Source organism: Anopheles nili, chromosome 2 (assembly GCF_943737925.1).
Source record: "Anopheles nili chromosome 2, idAnoNiliSN_F5_01, whole genome shotgun sequence".
Taxonomy (NCBI): Eukaryota; Metazoa; Arthropoda; class Insecta; order Diptera; family Culicidae; genus Anopheles; species Anopheles nili.
This window is the reverse complement of record NC_071291.1, coordinates 9,111,185-9,125,707: the sequence shown is the minus strand read 5'-3', so window position 1 is coordinate 9,125,707 and position 14,523 is coordinate 9,111,185. Positions and strand designations below refer to the sequence as shown.

Below are 14,523 nucleotides of genomic sequence, written 5' to 3'. Positions count from 1 at the left end.
AAAAGATTCGCTACTTGATATTAGTCACCGTATCGCTCTAATTAGTAGTTGACCTGCAACTCACCGCGCACAGGGAACTGCTGCCCTTTGCTGGGAGGGTTGAAGCACGAGAAAAGGAAACAATATTCGTTCATTAGATTGTTTGATAATTATCAATAAAAAAAGAAGATAAGAAACGATGCGAAATACAGGCCACTGCACAGTAATGATTGGGCGATGACATGAACTGGCGTCAGTGTAACGTTGGGGGAGATATTAATAGACCAACTCCACTACAGCTCAGGTTAGGTGTCTTCATTGTTCAGAACGAAGCGTGTCTTCGTTAGCGAAAGAGCACAACTCCCGTGTTAATACTGGGCGCATAAAATAAACGAGCAGCAGCCGGGTTGTAAGTTTCCGCTCCGCGACACTGAGAGGTCTAAGTCATCGTGGGCATTGTGTAGATTGTTGCAAGGGGACGAAGAAAACAAATCAACCAAGCCAACATCTTGGATTATGAACCATTATCGTAGATGACACCCCAGATGACAGGTCTTAATGTAGTTGCATCATTTCAATATTTGATTATAACCAAGCTAACTAAAACGATAGGGTTGTGAACTAGAACTATCATGGATGTTTAATCACTTAGCCACCGCCAATTTAATCCCGTAACTATCGCCAATTGTGCCTTGATATCATACAATCATAGCACCGCAGCCGCCTAACTGCGAAGGCTTTCTATGGCATCTGAAGACTATCCTGGAGAAGGTTCGCAACAGCCATAGTGTCAAGTTGTGTCACTAACATGCCCGAAGCCATCGTCTAGCTGATGTTGTGGAGACTCCTGGAGTCCAGAGCCAGCTATGGGTACGGGATGCGAAAGGGTCACCACGGCTTCTTGGAACGAGGTTCGTGTAATTGGATGTGTCGTGCGGCATGCATTTTGCCGGATCTGGTAGACGGGTGTCGGATGATGGGTGCCATTGTTAGGGATTCGTCGAATAGTATTTCCACGTTGCTCATGTACAATCATGTACGGCGTGAGGACCAATATACATGTACATATTGTTCATAAATTCGTTTGACGCAATGAACCGTTTTCTCATCGCCATCGATATGCGGTGGAGCACCGAGCACCGAACGTACATCTCGTCTCTTCCAAAAAATCGATGGACAGGATTTCCCGGAATTCGCTGGGAAATGCCACACACCTGAACGCACAATTTCTCGCATCGTCCGGGGCTGACGAACGCAAAGTCCTCGGAATTCGGGGAATTGATACAATTGGGAAAATCCATCACCGCGCGCGCTCTTTCACACGAACCGTTTCATTGCCCTTGGCAAGATCCATTCCCCCGTTCGGATCGGTGGCCGTTGAAACTCATCACGCTATCACACGCATCAGAGCACTACCGGCATCCTGAGTCCCGTACCACGAACCACGAAATAATAGCACAAACTGGCAAAAAATTTACCGCTAGCAGGAGCGCTGACAAAACGGGACTTTCGGCGGGGGCGCAAAACTTACCTCTTCCTGTTTCCACAACACTCGACTGCTGCTTCAGCGAAACACCCAACGGAATGAAGCTTCAATGATTTCGCGTGTTGATTAGTTCGCCGAATTGCGCCTTTTTCGACGTACGCACAGTTCGTCGATAGCCTGCGCGAAGGATCGGATGGGAAGATGGCCAGGATGTCGGCAGCTGAAGGATGTGACAGCTGGCGCCTGGAGACAAGCTTTTCCGAACGAAACCACACGGACAAATTGAATTCCTAGCTCTGTCTCTCTCTCTCTCGCCGGATGCGCGCGTTTTACCACCCGTCAGGAACAAGTCGCATGAGAGGAAATCCGTTTGACACGAACCGAACGCACCGAAGATAGAACAATAAATAACATGATTTTGTTGTTCCGTTTCCAACGGTGACGGTTGAGAGCGATCGGCGAGCGTGAGAGCGCGAGAGGCCGCATACTGTTTACAGGTGCTGCATCAGGAGTTGAGTCGTGCTTGTAAAATGTCTGATTTAAATTCTCGTGCAAAATGTTGAGCCGGGCTTCATTTTGATAGGTAATGTCAATAGAATTCAGCTCAACTGTGTAATAATCACATATATACTATTGATTTCCAACAGGTTTATGAAATAAGCAGGAATTAGCGTCAACAGAAACGAACTATAAATAGAACACAGCCTAATCGAAGCGAGGCAAACACGGTTCCACATTTCAAGCGCGCTTCATCGCGAGAGAGCATCTGACACAACTCTCAGTGACAGGCTGCTGCGAAAAGCAGAATGAAACGAATAGCAAGCATTAGTGCTGCTGTCTCGTTCGCTCTTTCGCCGGCACAGCGAGAGAACGTAAACAAAAATACTAGGAATCGATGCGGTTTGCGTGCCGGGTGGTAAACGAAGAAAACCAAAACGCATGGCAGAAAAGCAGCATGATCCGTGAGCATAAAACGCGCAGTGGGAGCGTCCGAACCACGCGAGTTGCATCATGATGCGCGCGTTTCAAATGCACTCACACTTGGGTGGGTCCGGGGACGACCGCAACGTCCAGGGTGGAAGCGTAAACATGACCTCTTCCTCGCGGGTCGGTTGATTGTTTGTTTGCGGTTCGCCGAAATATTCATCCCAATCGGATAACCTTGGGGCGATCCAGTACCGCACGGTGCTGCGGATGCTGCTGCTGCTATACAGGAAAGTAGCTCCAAAAAGTGATACATTGTGAAGAAGTGTGCGTCTGGCATTTTTGTTTGCCTTTCCAAAAAATTCCTCGAATTCGGAGAAATGGGCAAATAAAACCATCACTCATAAAATGTATCGCAATGTTTGCTTCACGCGCAATTAAAAATAACCACCGTGCGCGTGGTGTCGGGCATTCGAACTCGCTTGGAGGAGCAGCAAACGCAACATAGATGCCAACAACAACCGCCGACCCTTGAGACGCGAACCAGCACCGCCAGTCGGTCCCATTCGCTTTCATCCTTGGCCCTTCCTTGTGCAGCAAAACCTCGCCATCGATTGGCGCGCGGATTTCATGGAAAAGACATAAACACTCAGCGCGGCATTTCGCACGAGCTCGGAACGCGGCGATGCGCATGCGCGGATCGGATGCAGAAAGCCGTCCGGGGTGGCGGGATGTAAAGGGCCAAAACCGCCAAACCAGCAGAAAACGGGGTAGCGGTCAAGTTCGGTGCCACCGATCAAGCGGTGTGCGGCGAGAGGTTGGTCGAAAAGCGACAGAGCCAACTGACCGGGGCGAATGATACAGCTCTGCGCACGCAATGCAAATATGGGACCTCGCGAGGGCGCCATTCCACCGTCGTCTGGGATTTCCGGGAAACTCGCTCGCGTTGGGAACCACACAAAATAGCGATGGCTCCACTGGGTGTGTTTTCGCTTTGCAAGACCCTTCAAACGGTGCGCGTGTACGTTGGGGAAAAAACCGGAAAGAAATTACTTTAAAATGCTCCAAGCGTCTAGACGCTAGCCAACTCTGGTGGGCCATGTTGAAGAGTGAAGCGAAAAATAGATCAAAGCGACATGATAACACCATGCCCGTGTGCGGAAGGAATTCGCGAAATTCACATCCGAACCTTCGCGCTCTTGTGGCCAGTAACCGAACCGGTTTTGAAGATCCTTGCGATGCGATTAGGTCCGGAAGGACGGCAAAAGCATACAGGCAGATGGCCGCCCGTTCCCTGAAGCCATACCCTGTGCTCGAACGTCTAATGAAGTTGTGCTCTTTTTTTTCCAGAACTTCTCCACAGCAACGGTTTCCTAGCCGTACATGATCGCTTCCTTTAAACAATTATCAGACTGCGGGATCACTTCTAGAGAAACGAAACAAACACAAAACCCACACACCCTAGTGGCTCTTCGAAGCTCAACAGTTCCCACCCGGCATCGAATGGAAAGACTTTCACCGGTGTGCGGATGCAATGCCGTGCTCCAGAGCTGCAACTGCACAGGCGCTAAAGGCCCTTCTCGGAACGCAACCGACCAAAAACGCATCCCAACACTGTGTGTTTCACCTCACCTTCTGGCTCGTTTCGGTTCGTTCCGGTTTGTGAGGCAGCAAATGGATTGTAACGAGTGTGTTCTTTTGTTTCCCCCGGGGGTCGACCGTTTGAGGCATGTCCTTACGTCCTTAGAAATTCTAGCCGACCCAGTGTGAAACACGTTTTTTTATCGACGAGTGCTAGGAAGAAGTATTGTGCTCTTATTGCAGAAAATCAAACAACATCGGCATTCAACCCCGTTAGATATGGCGCGTTTTACGGGATTTCAAACAACGACTATGACTATGAGAGGCAAGAACGTTTCATGAGTATTCCGGAAAGCAAATGGCAAAACGTGATGGCTTGAGAATCAACATTGGCTTTGACCAATCAAGCTGCAATGTGTGTCATTGCAGCGATAATTTTCGATCACTGATAACTTGCGGTACGGTAAAACAAACAAGTTATTCTCGTCACTCCATCGCCAGTGCCACCAAACAAAGCAAAAGTTAGAAGCATCTTACGCAATACCCGTCCAACAAACAATCCATACCGCTAGTGGTTCTTGAAAAAAAAAAAACATCCGTAGTTATTTATACCACATATTGCTGTTTTTTTGCACAATAACTTCGTGATAGAAAAAAAAACCTTTGCAAATTGTGATTTGATACAGCTCAATGTTTAGCAATTGTTCACAGTTCATGCGAATGCCAGCACAACTGTCGGATATTTGAGTACAACAGACCGGGAACCAACGTCGATCGCTGTTTCGAGATAAAACAAATGAGCCTTGCGTCGAATTTCTAGGTCCTTATCAGGAACAACGTGGCCACCCAAACCTTTCTGTCAGCACGTTTTCGTTACTCGTATTCTATGGAATGAAATTCGTCCCTCGCCACCTCCCAAGGATTGTAAAACAAAAAGTTGTCCTGACTCATGTTAGATGTGCTAAAAACCATTTCGCACCTTCCCGTTGCTCAGGGATGGTCTCGAGTGCCTTTCAACTTCCCGGTGCCGCCTGTTAGCAAGCATTTCGCTTTGCCCTGACTTCGTTGCACTTTTATGGACCTTTTATGAGTGTTCCTCCCTATTGCTTCGGAGTAATCAAGCAGTTGTTGTTACTCTTCCCTATGTCCTTCTCATTGGCCATTGGCGTGAGGCTGCAGCGGTTTCCTTTTTTTTTTATGAATTTGTGACCCTCATCCTGCAACAATGAAAGGACATCGTTGAAGGATCAACTTTACATTTCAATCACACCGCATACAAACAACACCCGAAGCCAGTCCTTCTAGGAATTTAAAAACAGCAATATCGTGTGCAAGCTTGCCGATGGTAGTTGTCGATAAACGTAAGTGTCGAATGAGCGAGAAGGGAAAAAGCCCACAAAAACAAGCCCACTGTCGGTGCGGAAGCTACGCTGGGTAGGATTTAGGCGGAACCAAAGGGGATGATCCTGGCATTGTTTGGGCGCACTGTGGTACGCCGGGGCCTTATGCCAGCAAAATAGGTTCACATTATGCCGTTACCACTGGGAGCTAAACATTTTCCGCACAGTGATTTTACGGTGGCTTCCGCAAACAATAGGACACGATGTAGATAATCCGAAACGAGGCGAATGCAAGGAAGGGCATCTGGTTCGTTACGCTGATTTACGAACAACCATTCCCGCAGCGGGGTTGATTGAAGAAATGATTAAAATGAATGTTATAATCATAAGTGAATGGCAATGCAACAACAAAACAAAACATTCTCAATTTCAATTTTTTAATCAATTGTCTATGCAGTCTTATTACGGCTATCACATCTATCTATCTCATCACGGTAGATTTTTTTACGAGGAACATTCGAAACCCCTAACAAAAATAATCGATACGATTCAGATAAGTAAACCAAGGTCGGCGGTAATGTTTGAAGGAGCGGACCAACCCGTCTCCTTTAGCAGGTGACAGGTGAAGATTCACCACCACCGTTGGTCACCATATCGATCAAGTCCTGTAGCGACAAGTCACCCAGTTTTCCATTGATTAGCGGTTTGAGGCTTTGCTCGATCAACTCGGTGATCGCCGGTTGGTTGTCGTTGATCAAGTTGGGCACAACACTCTCTACAATGCGATTGAAGATGAAATTGCTGAACGGAACCAAGAATGCGTTTTTAATGTCGGATTTGACCGACTTAATCGTCGGAGTCACGAGAAGCTCGCGAATTTCGATCTTATCGCCGTTGAGGCCAACCTTTACGCTACCCTTCAGAGTGAGTCCTTAAATGTACACAAAAGAAAAGGATGTAGTGCGTGCGAAATATAAGGGCAGCCAAGCCACAAAACTACCTACCATTCGCATTGAATCGGAAGCGACCAGAGCGATTGAACGGGAACAAGCTCATCGTTTTGCCCTTCACCTTGTAATGGCCCTTGGAGCGGATCGAGCCGAAGAAGAATTCAAAGTCCATCTGCAGCTTCAGCATCTTAATGTCGATCTTTTTGATTTCGAATTCGTTCAACCCATCGATACTAACGTCATCCACCTGTCCCTTGAACCTGGCGGAAGGAAAAGTTCTATTAGCGTCAGCATACGAGACACCATCTTTTCGTATGCATTGCCTCGATCGCGCAGAATCTTACTTGAGTCCCTTCTCGTCGACGTCGATCTCGAAGTGATCGAGATGAAATGGGGCCAACACGGGAATGCCCATCGCCGGGTTGCCACAGACCATCGTTTGCTTAAAGTTCTCCAGGAACTCGATCACCATTTCGTTCAGCGAGTTGTCTCGCGTCGGAACGACACCATTCTCTTCGGAAGTTGATGCATTCTCTTCGGCCCCCACGAAAGCCAACAGCGCAAAAGCGCACACAAGCACTGAAGTAAACTGTCTCATCCTGAGCTCGAAAACACACTGCCAGGCGAACGCTCGAAAAGTACGGTAACAACTGGTTGATATCGCCCCAACTGCACTGCTGGTTCGTTGCGCCAGAAGTGTTTAAATATCGCTCGTTGCTCTCACGTTTTCTATCAACCTGCCATCCTCTTTATCTGGTGTCTTGCCTGGCATCGAGGAGGGTTGCGAAACCCATCCACAGAAATTCCACACTCTTGAGGAAGAAGCCCAACGCCGATAAGGAATAATGGTAATACCAGAACGCTCTGCTATCTGAGGAAGCTCCTAGGATAATCTCGTGCAATTGGTCCAACTATTCCGGGAGCTTTGCTCGAGGACTCTGCCCCAAAACAGCTCACTGAAGCGGTTGCTCGTTGGGAACCGCAAGGAGCGCATGGGAGAGCACTTCAAACCGTAAGCATTAATGCTACTAGAGCTGCTTATCATGGGAAAACTAGCACGTTGACTGCATGTGAATGGTTTGACGAACTTGACCGATAGCTTTGCTTAACCTAATTTCAAGGATCGTAAGATATCGGACGAAGCAAAAACCATATGTGGCGGGTATGGTCAGTATAAAAACAAACGCTACGTGGAACGAAGAGGACAACCAAAACATACAACGCAGGTTCATGATGCTGAGAAGCCGAGCAATAAATGACTGCCAGAGACGCGGGAAATTAATAACTCAATGTCAAACGATTGTGGTCGATAGCGGCATGGCTTTATCTAATCGGTCATGTGTAGCTCACGGTTGATGGACCTTTTTGGGCGGTTTCAATGAAACCCTGTCGACCCAAAACGCGGTAAGCACGTGTGATTTAAGATGTGTTTTTTACACATGAATGCTATGCATCGACAACTGTCGGCCAGTTTTTTTATGATTCCCCTCCTCGGTACAACAAGGAAGGTATATCGGAGAGGTAACGGTAAATGTTTGGCAAAATTCACAACCAACCAGTACGGATGCTGGACGCGGACATACAACCAACATTCTTTATACATTCTTAACTTCAACCTAGAATGTGAAAGCAGACTTCGGTGAAGTTCGTAAAAAGTGGGTCTTATAAATGTGAAAGTAACCATTAAATACACGTGCAAAATCGATAAACGGAATAAAAGAGATGCACTGTGTATTGACGTTCTGTGGCTTTTTAACTGCGTTCTTACGAGCGTTGTGAAGCTTTCTGTGTGCTTTCGTTTGTGTTCAAGCTTGCGTACAAATTCATGTGTTTTGCGTGTTGCATACGACACGGCATTGTTGTAAAAGGGAACGAAAGCAACGAAGAGTGACATTTTAAGAAGCAGACATGCTTAATCTATCGTTCATTCTGTAAAATGTAAGGAGTGCAGTGTAAATGCATCTTCGATTCTCACTTTTGATCATCGGTCTCAAAAATATTATACCAAACTGTAAGTAAAAAAATTACACTAGATGTGAGAAAAAATTGCAATAAAATGTATTTACTTATTCGAAAGATAAAACCCATCCACCATTTTGTTGCAGTAGTGTTGACGTTATCCTAATAGTTAATAAACATTAAACGACGATGTTCCATCATTCAGTCTTCTGCTGCTGCAGAGGAATCAGTGCAAACAAATCGTCCAGCGTCATCGTGTTCAGAATGGAATCGGCAATCGGTATGCCGACACGCGAAATGATTTCTGTCACCTCCGGAGCAAAATTAATCAGCACCGATGGGACGATGTCCTGAATTACAGCATTGAGCAAATCCGAAAGCTCACCTCCCAGCAGCATACCATCGATTGTATTCTGTCAAGAGTACGTTGAGAATAAAACGTTATAGCATGCTTCATGCCTCACTCGCTATCACTCCAGCACAAAAAAGAACGGATATTAAAACCAACCTGTAGCGAACCAAGCCGTACATTGGCGTTCAATTCATTCATGTGAAGGTAACCGGACGGTAGCTGGCGCAGTTGGGCCGTTCCTTGAATGCGAAGATCGCGAGGTGCCACGTGGAAGTTGCCAACCCCAAACACCGGAATCAGCCCAAACAGACGCCCGTTCGCGTCATAATGTCCGTGAGCGATCACGTCCGGGAACAGAAAATCAAACCGGAATTCCATCAGCATCACGTTCAGCGTGAGCGTACCCTGGAACCGGTCGAGCCCATCCACGTACAGATTGCCAAGAATGGCCGTGAAGCTGAGGAAGATGCGAAGGATACGCTATACGTTGTTGAATTGCAAGACGCACTATTCCGAAACCTACTCTAGCAATCCACCCAGGCTGAGATCGACATCCAACCGGTCGGTTTGCAGCGGAGCCATAACGGGGATGCCCCGTTCCGGGTCACCTGTGCGCAGAAGCTCACGAATGTTCTCTAGCAGCTGAGCGAGTGCTTCGTCAAGCGTTGTCCGTAGTTCAGGCCGGAGGATTTCTTGCTCCTGAGGCTGTCGCCGGATGATCGATGCATCGCTGGCCATCACTGACAGCAGCGCTGTCAGAACGAACAATCGCATCATCGCAGTAATGCACAATCAATCGAGGCACGGAACACAAATACACTGATGTACAACCAGAACGGAACGAAAAGAGTTCACTGTAGAGATTACCGAAAGGTTGGCTGTTGACTGGTGACCTGACAGCCGTGTCGCACCGGTTTGTTTTAAGAAACCAAAATTTAATCTCGTACGTTCTTATCGCCCACAACACACCTGATTGGGCTTCCGAGGGGGTCATTATTAACGATAAACCATGGCTCGTTCTCATCAATGGTGCCCTTTGTTCCATACACACACAGGGTGGTTCGAACTCGATCGTTAGATTCCCTGCGAGTTATACAAATTCCATGTTGCCTCAAGAGAATTTATCTTGAATTCATGATTTCAAATAATCATTTTAAACTTTTTAATATCAACTACCACCAGTAAACGAAGCATTGTTTTCCTTTACTACATATCCATCATTAAATTCAATCATGTAGTAGAACCACTAAGTGAAATTTATCTCGCAGATTAAAACCCCCCAGCTGTTGATTTAGTGTTGTTTCCCAATCTTATCAAAGCTGCATCCGACGATTTTTATCGCCACGGAACATTTATCAAAGCGACGAGTGTGGTCAAATAATTCGTTGGTGAACTCAACAACAAACCCGGGGGTGCGAAAGTTTTCGCCACGACAAAGGAAATAAAGAAGCAAAGTAACAAATTCGACGAGCATAATCGCGATAAACAGTGTGATAACGTTAGTGCCTATCATGAGTACAGTATCAACTCAAACACCGAATGGCTGCGCTTTGGACGATCTATTTGTTTAAAATGTTACACCAAACAAGGGAACGAGACGTCAACGTGTTCTCACGGGAACAGCAAACCCATAAGGTCCTCCATCGTGCGCGTTGCTAGGAATCGGTTGGCAATGGGAACAACCAGCGCATTGAGCAAGTTCGTCATGCCTTCGGGGAAGTTACGCAGCACGGACGGAACGATGTCCTGGATGACGGCATTCAGGAGATCGGACAAATCCCCACCCAGCAGTAGGCCCTGGATGTTGCTCTCGAGCGAACCGATCTGCAGGCTGATGGAGAAGTCGGACAGCATCAAGAAACCCTGACCATTGTCGGTGATGGTCGCAAATCCGGTTGCCAGGATATCGCGCGGACGCACGGAGAAATCACCGATACCGAAGATCGGAATCAATCCCCACAGTCGTCCGTTAGCGTCGTAGAAGCCGTGGGCGCTGAGTTCATCGAAACGGAACTCGAATGGGAATCGCAACGACGCAAGATCAACCTGCAGCCGGCCAACGAACGTGTCCAATCCGATGATGTTCATTGGCGTGAAACGTGCGTCAAAGCTAAAGAGCAGAGTGAAATGGATCGGGAACCCGCCGTTAGGTTAGAAGCTCACGCATGAAAATCACACACTCAAGTACTCAAGCAATCCACCGAAGCTGGCGTTGATGAACAGATCCGGGTTGTTGTATGGGGCCAACACGGGCATGCCCGTCTCCGGGTTTCCGGTGCGCATCATTTCGCGCAGGTTCTCCAGAATGCGGCGCATGATCGCGTCCAGAATGATGTTCTGACCGGCGACCTCTGGCGGCAAATAGAGCGAAACACACAGCACACATGAAATCGATAGTGGCAATCGCGTTAACCGAAACACTCACCCTTCACACCCGTGGTTGCCGTCAGGGCCATTAAGGCCACTACAATGAATCCCGTGCGCATGGTGCGTTAGTTTGTCAGCTCTCAAGTGTACTGCTAATGTCTGGGATGACTGGAAATGAAAATGGTATGCAGCTTTTGAGCACTCGTTTAATCAAATACAGAAACACACACACACACACGAGACAGAAGTCTGGTGCGAACCGATTCCAAGTACCTTCTTATCCCTGCGAATGTTGAACAAATGAGCCCCCCCGTTGGTGAGGTTAGGAGTATTTATAGCTTCCCATTGATTTATCGTACCATCGAGGGTTACTACCCCGCAAAATCAGTAGCCGTCCAATCTCTTATCGCGATTGGGGGCATTTTTTTACTTTGCTTCCAGCGTCCACCTTTAGTGGTCAAAGTGGCCCAAGACAGAAATGTAGATCGCCTGTCGGATCACGGTTGGAAGTCGGGCAGATAAGCCGACCGATTAAAAGGTACCCTCAGATAAAGCTTTTTCTCGTGCACCTGTAAACCGACCAATCGATTCGTTCCGTCGACTATCACCGTCACAGGGCACACACCTGGGGAGATACCGTGCCAGACAGAGCACCGGTAAGAACGGGCGGTACCCAACGCCATCATGCGTACTGGAATCTCAAAATTCAGCATCATTTCATTGATTGTTTTGTTCTCATAAGGCAAAAAAGCACGATCTAACTCAGCCGATTCAGATGCATGCCTCTCACGCACGAATGACGTCGGATCGAAATATTTGAAGCAATAAATCAGCAAGGACAACTTTCTGGCGCCTCCATTTGTAACACGCAGCCTCATGTTTTTTTTCCCCCTTCATTGCTCCCTGTGTTCGAACGAACCATTATCGTTGAGAGAAACTTTTACTATCTACATCGGAATTTGACCCGCTATGAGAATGACGTCATTACAATCCTGCCAGGAGACGTCATTGATTTTTTTTCTTCTAATTTTGTTGGTACTACCCATTCGTCCTGAGAGGAGACAAATCTCATGTCAGCGAGAGATGCGACTGCTTTGTTCTCTCCAGCATAAGATCTGGCAATAGGTCAGCTCTCGCAACGAAAACCGTATTGAATGAGAGCAAGAATTCAAAACGTGATAATAAAATCATGCGTCAATTTCCCCTCCGCAACGCACACAGATGCAGCTGGAAGCATGGAAAATGTCCAAGATGTATGGTTATCATTAAAGACGGTTTGCTTTCTACAGCATGTGATTGTGTCCTTGTACTCCGACAAAATACTAACGTCTCATTCCTAGATTTGTAAATATAGTTTTAACCGCATTGTGAGGCGATTTTCATAAACTTAGAGTAATGCTTGCCCTTACTCTAGTAGTACACCGGTACCAGGCACTCCGGTAGAAGCATGCCTAAGTTCACTCTTCGAAATAATACCCTAACAGCTTCCAGCTTTGAGCACTGGAAGAGACATCCACGAGCTCGACTCTAGTTCGCTTCTGCGAACAGATTCAGCTCCACATTTGCGAGTAAATTGAAACACGAACACGAACCGGAACATCCTGCAGCCCAAGCGGGTGTATGTGTGTGGCGTTTCGATTGTTTTCCACTGGAAAACCTCTCCTCTGAGCAGCTTCCGTGGTAGCGCGCTGCTTGAGCAGACCAACAACACCACAAAAAAAAGCCGCCCCACGACCGACAGACCGTCGGTTCGACAGTATGAGATTGAACTCGCTACCAAGCGGCTGTGGCGTGTGCGATTGCTCGTTCGCGTGGTTCTGTGTGTCTGTTTAAGCGAGTGCCAGTGTTTCCGTGGCCAAAAGTCACCCGTTATCGCGTTGTACTGGTCTGTCAGGGGGTAGTATCCCTACCAATAAGATAGGAACCCTTGCTTACACATCCCAAAGCTCTGACCTCTGAAGAGATCCAGCGAGACGGCATCCAACGACGTGCTTGTGCTGGTAATGTTGCAAAGAAGCGAAAATTCCTATTGCGTTTCGGTGCTCGGACTTGGAGCTACCTTTCAGGGTGTATACATTCACCCGGAGGTCTAGTTAAGACAACGATATAGATCACTCTGACTACCTGAGCCGTGTATTCGCCATCAAGCTCAATCGCTACCACGAGTGTGGAATTAAAAATTTTCCCACCTGATACCGCCGCAAGTGCGTGTAGCTCAGCCTGTGGTAGCTCACACTGTCTTTCCTTCACCCCCATCGATAGTGCGGGCTTTTCTTTCTCACTCGACACTCCGTCCCTGGTGCCAGTTCGGAAAAAAACAACCGGCAAACCGCTGCATTGCGAACGACACACACGTCTTGCCGTTGCGTGCCTTTGCCTACACCATCGTCGTGTGCTGCGGTAAAAACACGAGCCTTCGTACTTTTTGAAAAGCCACCCGCATATGGTGGTGTGCGTACCGGAAGCAGACCCGGCGCTATCGCAGCCTCCCTCTTCCAGGAGTCGGTTGCAGGTGCGAGTGACGACCAGCGTAAGGGACACCGTCACCGTCTCAGTGTGCTTGTGTGTACGCGACACCCGAACCGTAATCTCCCACTGAAGCGATTTGGCAAATGCCCCGTTTGTCCCCGTGTAGCTCCGTGACGCTCCAATCCGCCAGAGGGAGGCTCTTTTAACTTGCAGTAAGGCCGCGAGCGGTGCAGATAACCGGCGGATGGCGTTGGTGGCCTACGCGCACCTACTGGCGAGGAAAACCTACTGGCGATCCGACGCGGTTCGCTGTGTAGGTCATAAACAAAGCTGTACGCAGCAAGGGAGAACACCCTCGGGCGGTATTGGTTCGCTGGTTCGTGTCCTTGACGGTAAAGTCCTTACCATCAAGATGGGGCCTCAACTGTGTGTGCTGCGCTAGGAAATCGGAAAAACGACCGCCCAGCTGTTCTTGCGGTGCCAAAAAAAAACAGGGCGGTAAAGGTGAACGAGTGGGTGGGTGGTGTGAGGAAGTTCAGGTTTTTTTTTTATTTTGCTTCTCACTTTGCAATACGGTATTTTTAACCTCGATCCTTTCTGGTCAACTCGTGCGAGCCCTTTTTTCTACTGGTTCGATCCGAGAAACCGGAACGTGTCGGTTAGCAAAATCGCGCGTCTCGTGCTGCGGTATCTCACGTCCGGGTCGGTCTCTGCACCTCACTGCAGTACCGATTCTCCTGCTACTCTCTTCAAGCCATCCCTTCGGCTCCTCCTCGACTTGCCCTCGTTCCTTGGCCGTCTCGGCGGGTTGCGAAAGTTTTGCCAAAACTCGCCTCGCGCGCACCCTGGCTCCTCTTTTGCGGATCACATGCGAGCGATGCCGAAAGGCTCGCCTCAGGCAAAGCACGGCGCACACCACTACTATCGACCCTGGCGCGGCAGAACCGAACGGGCCGAGGAAAACGCTTTTCCAACGCTACTACTCGCTCTCATGCTGTCCTTGCTCATGCCCTCGCTCGATGCCGAAAACTGCCATCCCTCGCTCGAGCTTTAGCCGTGAGGATAATGGCGAGCAAAAGCTCCCGCTCTGGCTCTCAGCTCTGGCTCGCTGGCGCT

The 14,523-nt window shown here is 48.2% G+C and overlaps 3 protein-coding genes across 3 annotated transcripts; all 3 read right to left on the bottom strand.

The window, feature by feature from the left end:
* Nucleotides 1-5,737: 5,737 nt before the first annotated feature.
* Nucleotides 5,738-6,953, bottom strand: LOC128730668 (uncharacterized). Its single transcript, XM_053823743.1, has 3 exons — nt 6,605-6,953; nt 6,315-6,520; nt 5,738-6,241 (listed from the first exon to the last, which is right to left on the bottom strand). Exons 1-3 carry the CDS (start codon nt 6,856-6,858, stop codon nt 5,919-5,921), a joined length of 783 nt encoding a protein of 260 aa, XP_053679718.1. The 5' UTR covers nt 6,859-6,953; the 3' UTR covers nt 5,738-5,918.
* A 1,463-nt stretch (nt 6,954-8,416) lies between these two features.
* Nucleotides 8,417-9,348, bottom strand: LOC128721913 (uncharacterized). Its single transcript, XM_053815716.1, has 3 exons — nt 9,095-9,348; nt 8,728-9,028; nt 8,417-8,632 (listed from the first exon to the last, which is right to left on the bottom strand). The coding sequence occupies exons 1-3, from the start codon at nt 9,346-9,348 to the stop codon at nt 8,417-8,419; spliced, it is 771 nt and encodes a 256-aa protein (XP_053671691.1).
* Nucleotides 9,349-10,182: 834 nt separating this feature from the next.
* Nucleotides 10,183-11,057, bottom strand: LOC128721144 (uncharacterized). The gene is made up of 3 exons (XM_053814866.1): nt 10,997-11,057; nt 10,760-10,922; nt 10,183-10,681 (listed from the first exon to the last, which is right to left on the bottom strand). Exons 1-3 carry the CDS (start codon nt 11,055-11,057, stop codon nt 10,183-10,185), a joined length of 723 nt encoding a protein of 240 aa, XP_053670841.1.
* Nucleotides 11,058-14,523: the final 3,466 nt, after the last annotated feature.